This window comes from Macrobrachium rosenbergii, chromosome 24 (genome assembly GCF_040412425.1).
Source record: "Macrobrachium rosenbergii isolate ZJJX-2024 chromosome 24, ASM4041242v1, whole genome shotgun sequence".
Taxonomy (NCBI): Eukaryota; Metazoa; Arthropoda; class Malacostraca; order Decapoda; family Palaemonidae; genus Macrobrachium; species Macrobrachium rosenbergii.
This window is the reverse complement of record NC_089764.1, coordinates 13,522,283-13,541,167: the sequence shown is the minus strand read 5'-3', so window position 1 is coordinate 13,541,167 and position 18,885 is coordinate 13,522,283. Positions and strand designations below refer to the sequence as shown.

The window sequence follows — 18,885 nt, the reverse complement described above, 5'->3', positions numbered from 1 at the left end:
TGGCTCTGCATCTGCTGCAAGTAGAATGGAGGTCAGTCTTAAATGAAGCCAAAAAAATGTGAACAAGGGAAGCCACCAATGCCAGGACATTTTCTCTGAGGCTTAGGCATGGGAGACTGAGATGAGTTTTGGGTTTGCATGTTCAAATGCAGAACAAAAACAAGCAGTAAAAGTACTAATGCACAATCACACGGAATAGCACTATTTCATAACACAAAAGGCAACCCAAAAAAGAAAAACGGGCGGGAAAACACTGGCTTCTGGAAGTATGGGCAGTGACATGTCTTTCTAGTAAGGTGGTAAGGAAGAAACTGATACGTCATGACATTCTTGGGTGAAGGTAGGTCGGTTGTTTCCTCCTATCTCATCTGAGTAGCCAAACCCCTTTGCCACCAATATCTTGTTCTACAATTTTATGTTTTTTACTGGTTTCCAGCTGGTGCTAAAAGATTTACCTTAATGTTAAGACCATAGTTATGTTAGCTGTGAAAAATACAAATTAATTAAAAATTTGCCGCCTTAAAACAAAGACAAAAGATGGTTATGGTCTTTTTTCATGTTGAACGAGTTGTGTGTATGTTACATATCTTGTAAACATAAGTAAAGAGAACTTACAGCACTTGGCTGTGTTTTTGTTAGGCTAAACTTTACCTTACTTTATTGTACACATGTTTAGTATCACTTCATTTTGCACATGAATCTGAAATTGAATGATAAGTATATTAGTATTTTAAACTGAAAGATGATTATGGTAGACTATTAATTACTTTGTATGGAATTACTCTTCATTTTAAGCTATGCAAGTTTGCCACAGGGTACTGTATGGCTCCAGGTACTGTGTCTTCATTATGTGTCAGATTTTCTTACTCACGAGGAGGGCAGACCTCCAATTTTCCATTAAATTGAAGTGCCACTATATTAAAGTTTTCACTTTCACAACTTGTATTATGTAAAGATTAACATTCGTGTAGTTTTTAATGATTATCATTCAATGAGGCAGAGTGTAGTTTGTATTGGTATATACTACCATTTGCTAGTTTCCAGGATGATTTTGCTGTAATTAAGTCTTTCATTATTAGAAGCCTCCTTTGCTTGTTATTTCATGTACGGGATAAGTAAAAGTGATGTTAAAGTGTAAAGAAACGACATTGTAATTTGGTGTGGACTGTATCAGGTTTTTTTTGTAAAGGCTAGTGTGTCTTGAAAAGTGTGGTTTTAATCTATGAAAATTATTTTCAACTTCTAAAGATAACTCTTCTTTCCAGATAACTGCTGCTCAAACCTCAGATCGACTGCTTGTGCTGCAAGACTTGCCTCAGATATTGCATAACACAGAACAAAAGTTGAGTGAATCTCAAGAAGCTTTTCAGCGAGCGCAAGTGGAAAAGAGTTCTTTACAGGAACAAATTATGAATTTGAGTGAAAAGTTACACAGGAAAGAGGCCAAATTAACGGCAGAACATGAAAAAATTCTTTCGAAACACGAAGAAATTGAAAATTTACAAAAAGTTATTGCATCCCTAAAACATAAGGTTGATGAAACTTCTAGGGAAGTGACATTGTTGAGAGAACAATTGTCAACAAAAGATGCATTGTTAGAACATACTTCAGCGCAGCTAGAGGAGAGAATTCGCGAGTGTGGTCGTTTATCCTCACAGATTGATAGGCAGACGGCTCATAGTACTGAAGAAGCAAGGTCTGTTCAGGTTCGTTTAAGTGAACAGGAGAGTATGTCTCATAAGCAACTAATAGAAGCACAAGCATTGGCTTCTCGTTATCAAGCACAACTTTCTGTGATGCGTTCTGAGAAAGACAATATTGAAAAATCATTAAGACAAAACATAAGAAAGCTGGAGGAGCAGATAGATCAACTTCAACTGAAAAATTCAACCCTTCAGAGGCAGTTAAGCACAATCACTTCAACTTACCATAATATGTTTGCTTCTGTTGATATCAGTCCATTAAATCCTCGCAATTTTGATGATTCAAACATTAAGTAATGTGTTTTTACATGGTACCTTGAAATTTGTGTGATAAAAAGTTTTATAGAAGTTTGTGATATAAGTTGTTTGCTCCAACAGGAAGACAAACCTTTGTCTTTTATGCAGGCATATCTTTGGTGGGAGCTAGTTTGATTGTTGAGACTTAAGTAACAAGGTAGCTACAAGTGTGTAAAGTTAATGATGGGGAGAGATGTAGCTACTCGCATGGATGTAACTTCATTTTTCTTTAGCTACTTTTTCAAGTCAGTACACTGCTCTGTGGCCTCAGATTTTTACTCTGGTATTCCTGAAGTTTTGCCATTATGATATTTTATAAACATGGTTGGTTTGTCCATGAATGCCTGCTTGCCTTTGGTACATTGTATTGGTTTAAGTGTGAGAACTTTTCAGTTGCTTTGGGTGTAGGAAGTTGTTAATCATGCTTGTTGATTGTTTTACATTTTTTTTTGTTTGCAAGGATCAGGATTATTCCAGGGACTTACCCTGCAGCAAGTGTGCTGAGTGATTGCCATCTCTGTTGAAAGTTGGAGTGCAAATGGACAGGGTCCAAGAAGTTGGTGGTAATATTGTCAGGTTTAACACACTTCCCTTTGCCCCCAGTTCTCTGAGTAACAGCTGCGAATGCTCCTTGTCTTTCTCCTTTTGGTTCTTTTTTTAGGTGGGTCATCAAGGACAGCCGTTCACCACCATCTGCTTGCCTTGGGTAAGGCTGTCTGTTGGTGAGCATCCCTATTACACTCATTGAATGGATGCTTAAGTCTTTTGCTCCCTACCCCAGCAGGTGCTGAACTAGGCTCTTGAGGTTCCCATCAGAGTCCAGGGAGTTGCTGTGGTTTACACTCTGGATAACTGGAGAGCCTGATAACTGGAGAGCCTTTTATGATTTTTCAGGGCTTCTACTTTGGCCAGTGCTTCTTTCACTACTACTTTAGTTAATGTTGTTCCTGCTGTTTCTGGAGCTTTATTGCTGTTAAAGACCTGTCCACAGCCATTGTTTTTGTTCTTCCTGATGCCATCACTGAATTTTCATAGTCTTGATGGTAACCTCCTCAGCTGTTTTTGAGGAACTGAGCAAGATATGCTGTAGGAAGAAAGGCAAGAAGAACACATGGGCTTCTTTGTCCTCCACTGCTTTATCCTCAAGTTGTACTACTTTTCCCACCTTATCATCATCATTTTCCAGTCTCTAGTCTGTGTGAGAGTCAGAAAGAGGGCTTGATGTATTAACCCTACATCTGTTTAGCAGTTACCCAGTTAGTCTGACACACATTTTTCCTCAACTGTGGTAGAGGGACTTGATCAGTTCACTGCATATCCTGGGGGTGGGGCAGAATAGTTTAACTTTCAAGCCACCACAGAGGGAATGGGATGGGAATTTTTGTGAAATCATTGGACTCCTTTGTGATCATAGTGCTCTTGGGGAGGAAAATATGACATTTGCTTGTTACTTGCTGTCATCAGTTGAGCAGTCTCACCTGAGACGATGCCCTCATTCTTGCTTCCTGCCCCTCACTTGCATTATGGAGTGCTGGAGGAGGTTGAGTCTAATCACAAACTTAGAAAATTCATTGACTTTGAGCCTTTCTTGAAAGCTTCCACCCCCACATCTGTCACATACAGTGGAAAAGAGGGAGCCTGAAATTCAGGATGCTATTCCATCATGCAGTCTTTGGAGATGTCTTCTAAGGCCACTGCAGCCAAGCCTTCAGGGGTAGTTATGTCATCAACATAAAGGTTGGGGAGGGACCAGACTCTTCCCAAACCACAATCAGATGCTCAGTGATCTTTTTCCTGTGGGAAAAAGATCACTGCCAGAATCTTCCCAACCCTTTCAACCTAAGGAATGGAGGGGGATGCTGAGGTAGCCAGCATGCTTCTCTTGCCACCCCAAGTCGGGAGATATCTGTCATGTTGTTGGGCAGAATTGCAGTGACAAGGGCAAAGCATTGGGTAGTCTTAGTCCTTTGAGCCCATATGTGGCTTACCCTTTAGGATTGTTCTTAGCTTAGGTCCTGTCAGCAGAAGTGAGGCCATGTTGGAAAAACTTTCTGGAAGTTTCTGAGGCCCATTCCCCAAGCGTCTATATTGGCCTCTTCCTTGTGGAGAAGGCTTTGGAAAGCTGGCGACTGACCATCTACCTCTTAGGTGTTTATTCAAGTATTCACTCGGGTGTTTGGTTGGGTCTATTTGGATTGGATATGCTTGTTATCATTACAACTGCTTAATCCTTAGAGGCAGTGTTGCTCCAGGATCAAGAATATCTCTTTTCACTTTATTATGATTTAGGAATTGTGATATGCTGAGGAAAGTTTGGTTTCAAACTCAAGGAGGGAATAAAGTACTTGGGTATGCTGGTGGATGAGGCAGTAGTAAGAGTGTGCCCCACAGCGTTTTGGATCAGCAAACTTAAGGTTCTAACAGTACATTTTCTGTTACAACAAAAACAACAAAAACCTATGCTTGACTTTGGTAGATCATCAGGGATTATCTGTTGCCCATGAAGAAGATCATGCCTCCCTGGGCATCTCCACCTTTGCTTGCTTCATTGTTATCTGAAGCAGCCTTCATTTCTTAACCCAGATCTCCCATCACTACATGTGTTTTACAGCCAGGAAGTGATGGGCAGACTTTAATACACTTGCACGTCCTGCTAAGTCAGGCCGTTATAATAGTATGGGTTTCTTGTTCTCCAAATTTTTCTAAGGTGCCTGTTGAGTATATGGTCTTTCATACCAATTCCAACATCCAGATGGGATGGAGTACAACCTCATTCCCTTTTGTTTTTGAGTTTGTGCTGGAAACTCAAAACCTATTAGTTCCTGGGCTTGGGTTTAAGAATTTCCCCATTATATCCCTCCATGACTGTGTAAACAATGATTGAGATGAAATGCTTTGGTGTTTTGTGTGAATTTTGTAATTAAATCCAAGAATACGTACCATTTTCCTGTAGCTTCAACAAGTAATGATCAAGCAGAAGTATTAGTTGGTCTGGCAAGAGGGATGACTTTCTACCCCACACAGTAGTCTATGAGGTCTGTGACATAGCACTGTATCTCATGGTAAGTTGGAACCCCACTTTTAATCAGATACTGATGGCAGAGGTCTGTCTTAGGCAGACCACCTTTGCTTCATTCTACTGGAAGGTCACTGCCGGCCAGTATAGCTTCTCCTTAGGACTTGTGTTGTTGCTCAACACATTTTGCAACCTCTGCAACCCATTGAACATGAAAGCATCTCGCTTAAGGATTCTGGAGTAGTCATAGGGCAGTCAAGGGACCACAGATAGTTGGGCTGATATTTAATGGTCAGGTCAGATGCGGGTGAGTTACACAGTGCATTACCTATCTGAATGCGACAGGCTGCCAATGTTTTCCTGTACTCTCCCCATAACAAATGGGAATGTTTAGAGCATGTTTATGACAATGGAGTAATTGCAATAATATTGCTACATAAAGATATGGATCTCCTGCATATGGAGATGTTTCCCATGAAATTGCTGGAGTGAGGTTCTTACACAAATGCCATATTCTGGCACAGACTCTCGTATCAGTAAATGCTCAGCTGTGTAAGAGGTTACAATAGTCATCCTTTCCCTACTTATGTACATGAACAAGGAACTGGCAATTCCAGGTGGAAGATGGAGCAACATCCTTGCAAAGTTTCTTGATGTAAATCTCCCACTTAAGGAGTGAGTCCTTTGTAAAAGGTTTGGTCTTGTTGAAATAAGCAGCAATTTTTCAAGTAAATTGCATTTTTTCTGGGTGCAAACATGAAGACTTTCATTACAATTCCACCTCTTATCTATCTCCTTATGTAGCCCAAGGAAAAGTGAGATAAGAACCACCATTTTGTATCTGCAATTACCAAGTGTCAGTGACTGCACCAACTTGAGCTGAATATACTCCTATATATTTAGAAGATGAGGTTTTGTATCTAGAAGAAATGCAAGTTGCTTTTAGTAAATGCCATTTTGTACTGGTCGTTGTTTCTATAGTTGTTGTCACTTGGGTAATGTATATATGTTTAAAGTGTTTTGTGAAACTTTATCTACTTTTGTATGTTTTGTAGAAGGATGTAAAAACTACAGTATTTGCTTTAAAATAATTAGTTTGCTTCACACAATAATTTTATGTATATTGTATAGTCAATATAAATAAATATGAAATTGATGAGGAACCTTCTGAGATTATTTCTGCTGTTTCCAGTATTCTTGAAGAATCATTTATTTTAGGGTATTAGTGAAATGGTGTCTGATCACTGGGTGCTGTGACTTCTTATTGGAAGTGAGTTGGTCAAACTGCTGATAAATATTAATTTACCCTGGAGCTCGCATAAAAAAGCATTTGTGAATAATGATATATATAGTAGGTCAACTTCTGTGTTGAGGAGCTAATCTAAATGGGTTTGAGCCAAAAGAAAGGAAGCTCAAGGTCTACATTTCCTAATTTTTTTTTTTTGTGGATTTCGTATTTGTAAGCCAAGATAATTCTTTATACTGTATTTGTCTACATATAAGGTAGACTGGCATATGAGGCATACCAGTTTTATGTAGGATATTCTGGAAAAGTAAAAATGCCCCTCTTTTTCCCGGATCATCACTGCCCTCCCCAGCATAGATTGTTTGAGGCTTTTTGTTTACATGCAATTTGTCATCAATAAGCTCTAATTTATACCCATTTGTTTGACAAGTATTCCATGGAGCAGTCTGTCCAAAGGAAGAAGAAATACCTCAGTCTTGCTGAGTGTCCATTGCTCACACACAGTAGGTTCAACAGAGTGTACTGGCAAAGCACTTACAAATCTGTTCATTCCTTGTTTTTCCACTGTAGAACAAACTTTCATTCCCAGAGTAGTAGTGTATTTTTTGATAGTTTAGTTTGCTTGAGTTCTCTCTCCACATTTTTCCTGTCATTTCATGGTAATCTTGTTAGGGATGGTCAAGATCTTTAGAAGTTCCACATCCATTGAGCACCTCCTTGGCTGCTTTCCACCTTTCGTGCTTGTAAACCTTTTGCATATTATTATGTAATATTAATATAACTCGGCTTCTATCCCTCATACATTTTATACTTTTCCTTATAGTGTATTTCCTCTATGTAACTGTCCTCTCTCTCTCCTAAATACACATTATCTACACTTGACTGTACCCATCATAATCATGAAGTAAGAGTACCTGAATGCAAAAGCTGTGCTTTTTAAAGAATTTTTATTATTCATAATATTTGCATTGTTGGGACTAGTACTGTTTGTAGTAATCACACTAATGACTGTAGCACCAAAAGAATTAATTAGATTATATTAAAAGTCAAAGTTCTCTAAGAAAAGTAAACCTAGATAGAAAATGTAACTTTTTAATCTTCTCATGTGCTTATTAATTTTTTAAGTAGGCAAACAGGAAATTCAGTGGGGCATAGTTTCCTAGCAAACTAAGAGTTATCAAGAGTTAGAAGGTCCCAGCTTTCCATACAAATTATCAAATGTAACTATGACCAGAGCAGTCCAAAAGTTACACCTGTTGGTATGCTGGTACATGCACACAAATGCATGTATATATATATATATATATATATAAACATATATATATATATATATATATATATATATATATATATATATATATATATATATATATATATATATATATATATATATAAGATTACATTGAAGATTAAATCTTACAAAAAAATAAAGGAGTATACATAACCAATTCCTGCATGCAGCCGGTGTTATATTTGAGGTTGATCTGATGAGGAGCAGCTGTCCGGGCCTAACAAATTTTTTTAAATATTAAATTGTAAATTAGGGAGCTTGATTTCCTCGAACTGCAGAGGTAATTTACTATGGTCCGCAGGTGATGGTAAGCTTTGTTTACTGGTAAGAAGTTGCCTAGCTTTAATGAGACTGCTTGATTAAGCCGGGCTTATTCCAGGAAAGGTTCTTGCTGAGGCGCGTGTGTGTACCACTGTTTATTTGCGATGGTTTGCTTTGTGTAGAAAGAGGAGGAAAGCAGTTTGCAACCCACTATGGGTCTAGGAAGTCCGGGATTTAGGTGTTTGGTTATTGTGGCCCCCGGTAAAGAACCAGTTTTCACCACAACGCCGCCTTATGGAATCAAAATGTGGATCTTGAAAACATATAAAAGAAAAAAAAAATGATTTTACTGATATGGGCAGTTTGTGTAGTACATAAGGCGTAGGAGAAGTAGGAGGACGATAAATATGGCAGATGTAGGAAAAGTGTTAAAACGGCTCTTGCTTTTTTAGATGGTCTGGTTATGTGGAAAGTATGGAAGACGGTAGAAGTGTTAGGAGGAAGGGCTCGAGTAATAAATGATAGATAAATAAATAATAACCCATTTGGAAAAGAGGAAGGAGACAATAATGGATGAATGAAGTCCCAATAGGAATTTTTTTTTTTACTACTGCCAGTGGTGTCTGATCGACACCACTTCTTATTTGGCTGCAGATCTTGACTTTTAACTGTGCCGTTGGATGCGTCTCTTGAACTAGCATAAGGAATCACTTCCGGGGGAAGAATAATTACCGGCAGATTTCAATACTAATGGTTTGTATTTGCGCAAACTTCAAATAGAATCCATCCGTATCTCGTGTTGACAGATATGTTAAAACTTAACGAATTGGCTAATGTGGATGGTTATAAACTTTAAAAGTACGTTGCACTTTATTATTTACATTATTGCCGTAGAAATTATGCACTTATGAAGTTATGTAACAATAATTCATTTTCCTTGAAACACGATTCTGCTGTCAAACCAGTTATAGCATAACGAATGAAAAATTTAATCAGCTTTGACGTTCTATCTGAATACGTCTCATCATTCAGTCTTCTCATTTTACGAAGAAGAAATTTCTAGTTTGACACCTTGCGCAATCTTGTGAATGAGGCTGCCTGTCATGATCCAAATCATAGATCCAAATGGCATTTTGACAAGAAACAGGCCTCATGGAGAGAAACGTGATCAGAAAAAGAGAATAATGTTTTAATGTAAATGGCTTTTTCCATTTTCTTTTTACACATTAATTAACATTTGATATGTTCAAGGTCATGTCGTAAGAAAGGGTTTTTGGGGGAGGAGCGGAGCTAACGGAGGAGGCGAAGCAAAGACGAGCATTTTGTTTTGATCAGTGTGCAGTTGTCTGTCCGTGGGAGAGGTCGCGTTTCTCTGTGCTAGTTAACCCCCACTGGATTAGTTCTATTAGCAAAATGTCAGGTGATCTGCAAACCAGAAAACGAAGAGGAAAGGCGAAAAAGAAGGGCAAGTGAACTCTTTATCCATGTTTCACGTTTTGTAGGATAGTTTTTTCGATTTTTTTTCTCGCTGACGAGAGTGACACTCGAATCTGCCTGTCGTTTTGTTGCTTGGGGCCTTCAAGTGGCGCTATTTGTTGCCGCTTCGAGCCAGTGGTCTCATTTGATGCTGTTTCCTGTCACGTTTTCCCTGAGCATCACATTCCTTCACGGAATGTTCCGTCTTATGTTAATGATATTACCAGGCGGTGGTGATGCAGCCCAAAAGGGTAGCGGAACTCCGTAGGCTGAAGCCAAGCCGGTAAAGTCATTTAGACCGGGCATCCCATCGCCCTTAGGGGTCAAAATGTCGTGGATTTAGTTATTTTTTTATGGCCTAACCAGAAATGACAACTTTTCGAATGGAAATATTGTTTCGAGTCAGGTCATCTTTTGGGTATAAGCTGAGATAGCTTTAAACTCAGGCGTAGGCCTATTTCGAGTGAACTGTAGGCTAGGCTAGAAGGCTTACCGTGGGATAGGCCTAGGTTTTTAAATATATTTCCCGTAGGTTATGCATTAGATCCGTGTCTTAGTGAGGGCCTCATTTAATTTGTGGGGAATGTGCATAGTACATCCCAAGTAGCCTAGCATCGCCTAAGATGAATCTTGTGGTGTTAGGCTTTGCTAGGCCTATTGGGTTAGGCTAACATATTCCTTACGTTGTAGGTTAGCCTAAGCGTTATTTGTTACCCTCTTGCCACCCGTATCCAGAACTGTGTGAAAGAATTGACAGATGCTTGACAGGCTGGGAAAGAGTGAGAAAGATAATTGAAGAAATTAGGTAGGCTGAAGGATAATCTTGAGAAAACTCCCTCCTCCTTGTCACATCTCTTTCATCAGTCATATATATTATATTGTTTTGGTATAGAAGAAAAATCTCTTTGGACTGAAGTTCTTGATAAACATTACATTATCTCGTTGTATGATGAAAAGTACAACTATCCTTTTATTTAGGTATGAGAAGAGTTTCGTTGAGTTTATGTTGTTACAAGTTATGGCAGCTGGTTTGATTATATTACTTTATTTTTTTATTTTTACTGAACAGCGGGGAAACTGGTGATTGACCAGTACTTTATGTACTGTCAGTTGTTAACACAGCTTGTCTGATTTATCAGTCCTAAGCCAGTAGGTTGCTCAGATTAGATGCTGATTCTTTCTCCTTGCTGCTAAAGTTGGCAGACCTCTCTAAGTTGTTGTTTCTCTGACTTAACATTGCACCCTTCAAGTAGTGGGTTTATTGTTTCCTTTCGTCTAAGGTTTCCTCTCCCACCCACCTGGGGCTGTATTTTCCATGATTGCAGATCTGGATATTTTCACAGGAAACATGACATGGTCCTATTGTAATCCTTCCAAGGCCAGTTTTGCTCCTATTTTGTTGTTAGTCCTATTGTAATCCTTCCAAGGTCAGTCTTGCTCCTATTTTGTTGTGTAGTAGTTTAACTTTCATGATATTGTGTGATTGAGGAATTGAACCAATCCAAGATTTAAGGCTTAAAAGATTATAGTACAAAATGTGCTTTGGAAGGCTCATATAATTTGCTTGATCAAGTCTGTTTCAAAGAAGGTGGAGCTGCTGTTTATGTGACCCCTGTTACCTTTCCTCTGAGCACTTCATCATATTTATGTGGGAACTGTTTGTGTATCTATAGAAGATTGATGTCATGTATAGGAACGCCTTTTACTCGCTTAACTATTTGATGTAGAATAGAATCAGAAGCTTCCATTTCACCTTGTATTTAGGTATATGGTTGTAATGTAAAACAAATGTAGAGTGCTGGTTTTACTGGATTGTTTAGATACTTTATCACTCTTGCTTAATATGCAAACCTTAATAAGAGGAGCCAAAAGTTGTATACAGTATTCCATTTTGTTATTGATGAAGTTTAACTTAACATTTTACAAAGCAGTGTTATAACTTTATGAGCTTTATGTAACTGTGCATTTTACAAAGCAATGTTATAGCTTTATGAAAATGTTTGACACTGCCTTGTGGTGCATATGTTCAAAATGCTCCCTCCAGAGGAGATTTTAGACTCGCATCTCAAAGGGCAGAAAATTGTTAGGGTCAGGGAAAATCAGAAGTAGTAAGAGAATTCCACAGCTTTGCAGAAGTTAGTGAACTGTAAATGCAAGGGTTACTGATTTTTAAATGGTAGTTTCTGTTGGAGTAAGTGGTTTGATGGGGTCACAAGGATGCTTAAGAATGGAGCTCTTGCCCCAGGTTCAACAGAGTACCATAGGAATAATACTTAAAACAAGTATGGAGAGGCTACCCTACTGCAGAAAGTAATAAGACCTATAGGATAATTAAGGACTGGCTGATTGATCAGACAAGTTACGTTTTGTTTTATGAATGTTAATTATGGAAACAAAAGATGAAGTGTGATCACTATTAAGTTTTGATCATTGGAATGAAGCAAATGACATGCAGCATCTATACAAAATAGCTTTTGTGATTTTAAAAACAAATCGGTTTGAATTTTGATTTTTCCAAGATGAGCTTGAAGTAATCCTAACTCCAAGATTTTTTGTTAGAAGTTGGAACATTACCATTTTTGTCAGAAATTAAAGTATTCTATGGGAGAGGAAAAATAGAATTGGGTTATAGTATAATGTCCTAGAGCCATATATTACCAAGGAAAAAAATCATTATTCTGAGAGCTATGTTTAGATGATCAGAATTTAAAGGGAAAAAAAGAGCAGTTTGGCCATGTGCAACAACGATATGGGGCTTTGAGAATGAATGAATGAAAAAATAATATTGGGTTAGATCATTTTTAAAAGCATGAATGGACAAAAAGACCCCATAGGAATACCACCATGTGTTTGAAGATGAACAGATGAACTGATGTACATACTCGGTTAAAAAATAATTATAAAGAGGCTATGAGAAGCTTGAAATGAGTTACATTGAAGAAAAGTAAAGCCATAAGCTGGAGGTTACATTGAAGAAAAGTAAAGCCATAAGCTGGAGGTTTGAGTAACAGCTTTATGGAAGACCCTGTCAAGTGGTTTTGAGATGTCTGATGGAGGCATAATATTCTTCAAAGATCAGTAGAGAAAATAACAGGCATCATTGAGATAGCAAATATCTCTTGTGGATCTTTTCACATGGACACTTTAATAGTTTTGAGAAAGATTGTTGTTGACTTTGGGGTATTGAAAAATTGAGAGTAAGATTACATATACAGCCTTCTGTTTGCAATCGCTGAACCAGTGTATTTTTGCAATGTGATGGATAAATGTTAATTCAAAATTATATGGTAGGTGAGAGGGTGAAACAGGTTGTTACATATTGCCGGAGAGGCAAGGAACTTCTTTAGCAAAAGAGAAAAAAATCTACTTTCAGATAAGCAGAGTGAAAATAAAAAGACAGCAAAGTATAGGAACCAGTTCCTTTTCTGGTCTTTAAGGATAGGCCTACAAGAATCTTACAGGCAGACAGTACAGTACTGGGGAGGGTATATGAAAGGCTTGTTGTTTTGACTTGCCAGTTTATGCTTAAAATTCATAACTGCATGGGCAGGGAAAAGTACAGCACAGTACACTGTAGTCTATAACAAATAATGTTTCAAAGAGATGTTGTCCCCCAAGGCTGGCAGATTGACTGCGGTCTCAAAGACTAAAGTTGTTTTTAGATGTGGTGAGAAGAGGAGTAAATGTGGAAACATGGAATTAGGACTGAGAGTGGAGAGATTTCATTGCAGGGAAAGTATGACTGAAAAATGCCTATGAATGATGTTTCTATGGGATGCTTAAATACTAGTATATCATGCATGTAACCATGGTACTTCATAGTGTACTTTTAGAATTTGAAGCTGTAAATAATTTTTTGTCGTCAGTTTTGGTTTATGTTTTTGTTGAAATATTATATCTCATAGTGATCACTGTAACTCATCAATGATCATTTGCCGAGCAGCTCACCTGGAGGCACTGCAACGGGAGGAGTATGAACAGGAACGTCTGGTCCTCAATACCCTGGCCTGTAAGCATTCCATCTGCAGGTAGATGCATGGAATGTGTTCCCTGTTCCTGAGAGTGTGTTGATATAGTTATGCGTACACTTCAGAAGTGTGTTTAAGATTGGCCTTACTGTTCTGTTGATTGTCAGTAACAGTATTACATATCTTTGCCCTTTAACATTTTATCTAGTTATGATGTAAACTGTACTTTTGTGTGATGCCATATTCAGATTATGGTTTGATTGTGATTTTTGTATGTTTTTATGCTCTCTCAATTTAGACTGCATTCCACAAATGATGAGGAGTTGGAAGCTAATTGTCATTTAATTTTCCTACTTGTTCTTACCACTTATCAATACTTACCTGCTTAATGTTACTCTGCTAGCCATTGTGTTTTGATTGATCCGATTAACATTATCAAACTGTTATGAGTTCCGCTCTTATTAATTACACTACGTAATAGGAAAGGAGTGTTTGAGTGCTTTGCTCCCTTGGTGCATTCACTTCCAGAACCACTACACAGTACTGAAAGTGGATTGGTTAATTCTCTGTTCTATGAAGATCTAGCATGTTAACCACAACCCTTGGTACTAGTAGCTGTTAGATACTATACAAAGTATTCAGGAAGTTGTTGGTACCATGTATTTATGTGTGTTCTTCATTGTAAGGACAAAGCATTGTACTGTTCATTTGATTTATATTCTTTATCTCAGTCTGCTCCCTTTCTAACATAATGTGACTTGGGGTCATGAGGTTATTTGTTAACTGATGGGCTAAAACTAAAAACACAATCGCTTGATTTTGTTCGCAGTCAGTTGCACCTATTACATCCCGGTAAAACAATTGTAAACCACCAGTAATTTCTACTTAAAAGGAATTACTGTATATATAAATGTACTTTATTGCCTGCATGCCAGTTCAGTACTGTATTGCCCTCCTTTTCCACATGTCTTTGTATGGAACCAGTTACATTAGCATTCTTGATAGTAAAGCTGGTCACTCTTTGTTTTGTGTATACTGTATCAGCTCCAACAAGCAGAGGAAGTTTCATAGTTTACATGAAGAAATAAATTTTTTCTTTGAAAATTTTATTTACTAAAACAAACTCATTACTGTACTCTTTAATAGCCTGAATAGGTATTTAGGTTGGAAGGGCTTGTTGCCGTGAAGATGGGCCGATTTTGAGATCTTTTAAGAGTGAAGCTGAATAGTACTTAAGGTTTTGAAAACTAATAAGGAATCATGAAATGGAGTAGAGCCTTGTTATAATGGTCATTAGTTGTACTACATGTAAAAATAAGGATGTAGCCTATTCAACAAGGCATAGATGTTAATATCCCTGAGCAGAGATAGATAAAAACTTGTCCTGCAGCCACCATGCAAGAACCAGATCTTTCAGTTAAAATTATGCAAAGGTATATCATATTTAAAGTCATGTTAATGCCCGAGTTCATTTTGAAAGCTAATAAAGTTGGCACAACCTTGATTTCATGTTCTTGACTTACTTGGGACACACAAGACTTTAAACATGAAACAATAAGCTTTTGAAATTATCTGCATTAGCCAATAAGAAATCATGTTCTTAACCAAGCATTTAACTGTAGGAGAAGATTAAAAACAATGAGAGTCCCCTTTTAAAATGATTCGGTCCAAGGGTAATTCCTCATGGCTCTAAGTGGACGCCAGACAAAGACTTTTTTGTTTTGCAGTGAACTGGTAAATGAGAAATTATGAATTCTGGGGCAAAGTCATCTTCATTTCCCAGGTAAATGGGTAAACGAGGAATTATGGTACAAAGTTTCGAGAGGCATATAGATGAAAGGAAGTTTAGTTTGTCTTTGCAGTAAAGCCTGGAATGCAGGCAAGCTAACGTTCCTCCAGTTCTTTGAATGTGTCTCTCTGTAAGCAGTAGTTAGGCAGAAGTGAGAATCAGCCCAAAGACAGCCTCTAGGAGACCTAGAGCTGAGTTCACCATCGTTCATTAGTTATCAGCATACCTCTACAAACTCATACCTCGACTGTGAGCCCATTTAGCAAATTGGAGTAGGGTGCATGCGAATACCTATAGAGTTGTTGTTAACTAGAAGCATAGAGCTTTGAACAGAAAGACCTTGTCCTTCCATGAGAACTTGTGGTATTTTCTTGTCAGGTAAGTTGGGACCTGAAAGTAGCCATTTTAATAGGCATACAAGTGCAAAATGAACAAAGGTCACAATCTATGTCTGGGAAGCTACTGGAAGAAAATACAAATTCTGAGGGCGAAGGTTGATAATGGGTTTCCAACCTGAGGCCTTGGAGACTACAAGGAGCCCATTGTAGAAGCCCCAGAGACAGCTGGTCACTTCTGTTGTCTTCTCACTGTTTAGTTTAAGAAACCTTTCTGAGCCCCTTGTTTAGGCCTTGCACCGGATTGTGTCAAAACTAATTTCAAGGTGACTCTTGACAGCTTTTTCCCCGTATGTTGCTGAAAGAGCCAATTCTGTGTCTTGAAAGTAGACTGCTGAGTTGGTATTGAAGGAGATGATGTGGCTGGGGTCCCAGGAGACTAATACAAATATCTAACTTTAGCATAAGTAGAAGGTGATGACAAAAAGGAGGCTGGGAGTTTTAAGTCAGGGTATAGTTGCCTGGTGACTTTATGGCAGCTCACATGGGTCGTTTAGTCTGCTAGAAACCTCTCTGACTGATGGAACATGAAACTAAGTTTTTATCCATTGTCCTTGAAGCCCAGAGTGGGTCAAAATCTGGTCTAGGATAGCAAGTTTGAAAACCTCTCAGCATAACCTCTCTCTTATTATTAAGTACAATGTTTGATTAGTGTCATGGGTTGAAGCTTGCTTTGGAGAAGCCACAAGTTTTCTATCCTTTGCCAAATTCTTTGACTTCCTTTGAGGAGTTTGTGGTGGTCCCGAAGACCACTTGCCAGTTTGCTATAACAAAGTTCCCTTCAGAACTCTGCAGTGCACCTTGGCAGGCAGTCACACTCATTAGGGTCTGGGAAAGCAGGAGGAAGTAATATGGCATTTGGAGAACAACCAGCCCACATGTAAAATGAGTTAGGGCTCCAGAAAGTGAAAACATCCACAATTTGGCCATTGGTTTGTCATACCCTGATAAAGAGCCTTTGTTTTTAAAGGTTAAAAGCTTCAAGCCTTCAGTAAATGATGATGCATTATGGTATGGAATAGAAATCCTCATCACGTTAAGATTGTCAAAAACATTTCCTCTTGGCATCCAATACAGTACCACATGTGAAGTTTTGAGGGAGATATGAATTTGGGGTTCTTATTTGTAGAAACTGCAACAACTGGATGATTGCAATACCTCTTTATGTAGAGATGGAACAAGACTCTTAAGTGGAGACAAGCAGAAGTAGAAGGTTTAAAATGTGCTCAGAGGATAAAATCGGCAGTGCAGTATTAGCGGTAATCTGTGCTAACAGCCAAAAAAAAAAAACAGTGCAGCCAACAGCTGAAAGGCATCTTGTTGGATATGTAGTTTTATCATCATTCTTCAAAGTGACCTTTCAAAAGAAGTTCAGGACTGTCACAAGAATCCCTGTTTGGTAGTGGGAACACTGGCTGGGAAGTTGGGGGACTTCCAATTTTTATTGAGAGACATCGCCTCAGGTTGTCTCTGAGTCCTGTCCTGTACAGGCAAGGACGATTCAGATGACTTAGAGATTTCTGCTCTTTACTTTGATATCTCAAGAAGAGAGAACTCTGGTGCTCCCTTACTACTGAGGGAGTCACAGTTGCAATTGGCCCATTTGTTTTCCCCTGTGGGCCTACGTCACTTCTTCCCTCAGGACACAGTTTAGAGAATTGTGTCTGATCTACAGAAGGATTTGTCACAGTCTGGTTTTTTGACAAGGCCAGTGTTATATCCGTTCCTAAGTTTCTGTGGCTTTTATGAATTACGTCAAGCTTGTTCTAAGCGTGCTGGCACATTATTTTCCGCCATGCACAGTTCCACATGTCCTCATCCTGTATAAGGTGTCAAGTCCATGCTAGACGTTGTCGAGTCCACATAAGCCGAGTCTGTACGGATGTCCATGTGTCCGCACAGCTGTCAAGAGTCTTCAGGATCAACAGCTAGTCTGCACAGTTGTCTGCGAGTCTGCACGATAATCTGCAAGTTCGCTCGGTTGTCTGTGAGTCCACATGGTCGTCAGCGAGTCTGTATGACCTGCAACGCTCTTTTTCTCTTCAAATAAAAGACGAAGTTCAAGATGGAGACGAACCAGACAGTCCCATCCACCATTCTCTGTGGTAATTGGATGAAAATCTTGGATATATAGGAAGCATCCTTCCATGTCCCCGCCTGATGCGGGGGTATCTCAGGTCCATCTTACAGGACACGGTCTCCCAGTTCGAGGATCTGTGCTCGGCCTCTTTGCGGCACAGGTCTTCTCTCAAGTCCTCACTCCCCTTGTATTTGACTTCATTTTCTGGGCATGAACATCAGTCTTTACCTGGACGACTGACTTCTTCGATTACCTCCGATGAAAGGTGCTCGAAGGTTTTGAATACAGTTCTGTTTGCCACCTCAGGAATCATCACCTTCCTTTTTGTCATTCTACAGCCCCAGTCCCTCTAGCATGGGCAACAAACTCCATGCTGAAAGATTGGTCCAGGCTGGACCTCTACGCCTTTCCGCCCTTCAACAGGGTCAAGGAAGTGCTGAACAAGTTTAAGGCTCATCGCAATATTACAGTAACCCTCATAGCCCCATTCTGACCCGTGAATAATGGGCCTCGAACCTGTTACGGATGTTGGCGGACTCTCCAAGCTCCTTCCCCAAACTGTGTCTTCTCAGACAACCTTGCCTCTAGAGATTCCACCAAGGGTGGTCTGCTCTTGCTCAGACAGGCTCCAGTCCATCTGGAGGCTTGTCAGTTGAAAGGGGTTTCAAGATGTACTGCAGAGGCTTCTGAAGGATGCAGACGGCAATCTTCTAGCTCCATACACCAGGCCTACTGGAACGATTTTCTGAAGCCAGTGTCTCAGACATGACGTGTCTTCCTCTGAGGCATCTGTGACCCAAGTTGAGGATTGTTTCTATTATCTGAGGAGATCTAAATCTCTCGTATTCCACCATTAAGGGGTATCAGACCCTGTTTAATTCAGTGTTTAAGCACAGGGACCTAGACCTTTAGTCATACCTAATCTTAAAGACCTTGTCAAGCTTTTGACACATCCAAGCAAGGGAGGTAGTCCAGTCTCCTGGAACCTGGCCGTAGTGTTGAATTGACTGACAGGTCCCTCTTTTGAACCCCTATGTTCCTCTTCTCTAAAAAACCTTACCCTGAAGACTATCTTCCTGGTGACTTTGGCTTCTGCAAAAATGCATTAGCGAGATCCAAGCCATCTTTTTAGAGTAGGTTTTTCATAAGGAGATGCAGTTTTGCTCGGTTACCCTTGGATTTTTAGCCAAGAACGAGAACCAATCCAAGCCCTGGATCCGTTCTTTCTCCCTTAAGAACTTAATGGACGTCCTTAGCTCTTAAGAAGAAGAGATAGCTCTCTGTCCAGGGGAAGGAAGAACTTAACAGACATCCTTAGCTCTGAGGAAGAAGAGAGAGCTCTCTGTCCAGGGTGAGCTTCAGG

At 39.2% G+C, this 18,885-nt stretch overlaps 2 protein-coding genes across 13 annotated transcripts in view; both read left to right on the top strand.

The window, feature by feature from the left end:
* The window catches only part of LOC136851876 (outer dense fiber protein 2-like), a 68,158-nt gene extending 61,979 nt beyond the window's left edge, over positions 1 to 6,179 (top strand). For all 4 annotated transcript variants that reach the window (XM_067126200.1, XM_067126202.1, XM_067126203.1 and 1 more), the window contains one exon: positions 1,266 to 6,179. In XM_067126200.1, the coding sequence (XP_066982301.1) occupies positions 1,266 to 2,000 (735 nt within the window). In that variant the 3' untranslated portion in view covers positions 2,001 to 6,179. The remainder of the gene's footprint in view (positions 1 to 1,265) is intronic.
* Positions 6,180 to 9,070: 2,891 nt separating this feature from the next.
* The window catches only part of LOC136851874 (aspartyl/asparaginyl beta-hydroxylase-like), a 164,904-nt gene continuing 155,089 nt past the window's right edge, over positions 9,071 to 18,885 (top strand). For 4 of the 9 annotated variants that reach the window (XM_067126195.1, XM_067126192.1, XM_067126197.1 and 1 more), the window contains exon 1: positions 9,120 to 9,279. In XM_067126195.1, the coding sequence (XP_066982296.1) occupies positions 9,228 to 9,279 (52 nt within the window). In that variant the 5' untranslated portion in view covers positions 9,120 to 9,227. Of the gene's footprint in view, positions 9,280 to 13,233; positions 13,300 to 18,885 lie in introns of all 9 variants that reach the window. The other 5 variants (XM_067126190.1, XM_067126189.1, XM_067126193.1 and 2 more) reach the window with 5 other exon arrangements.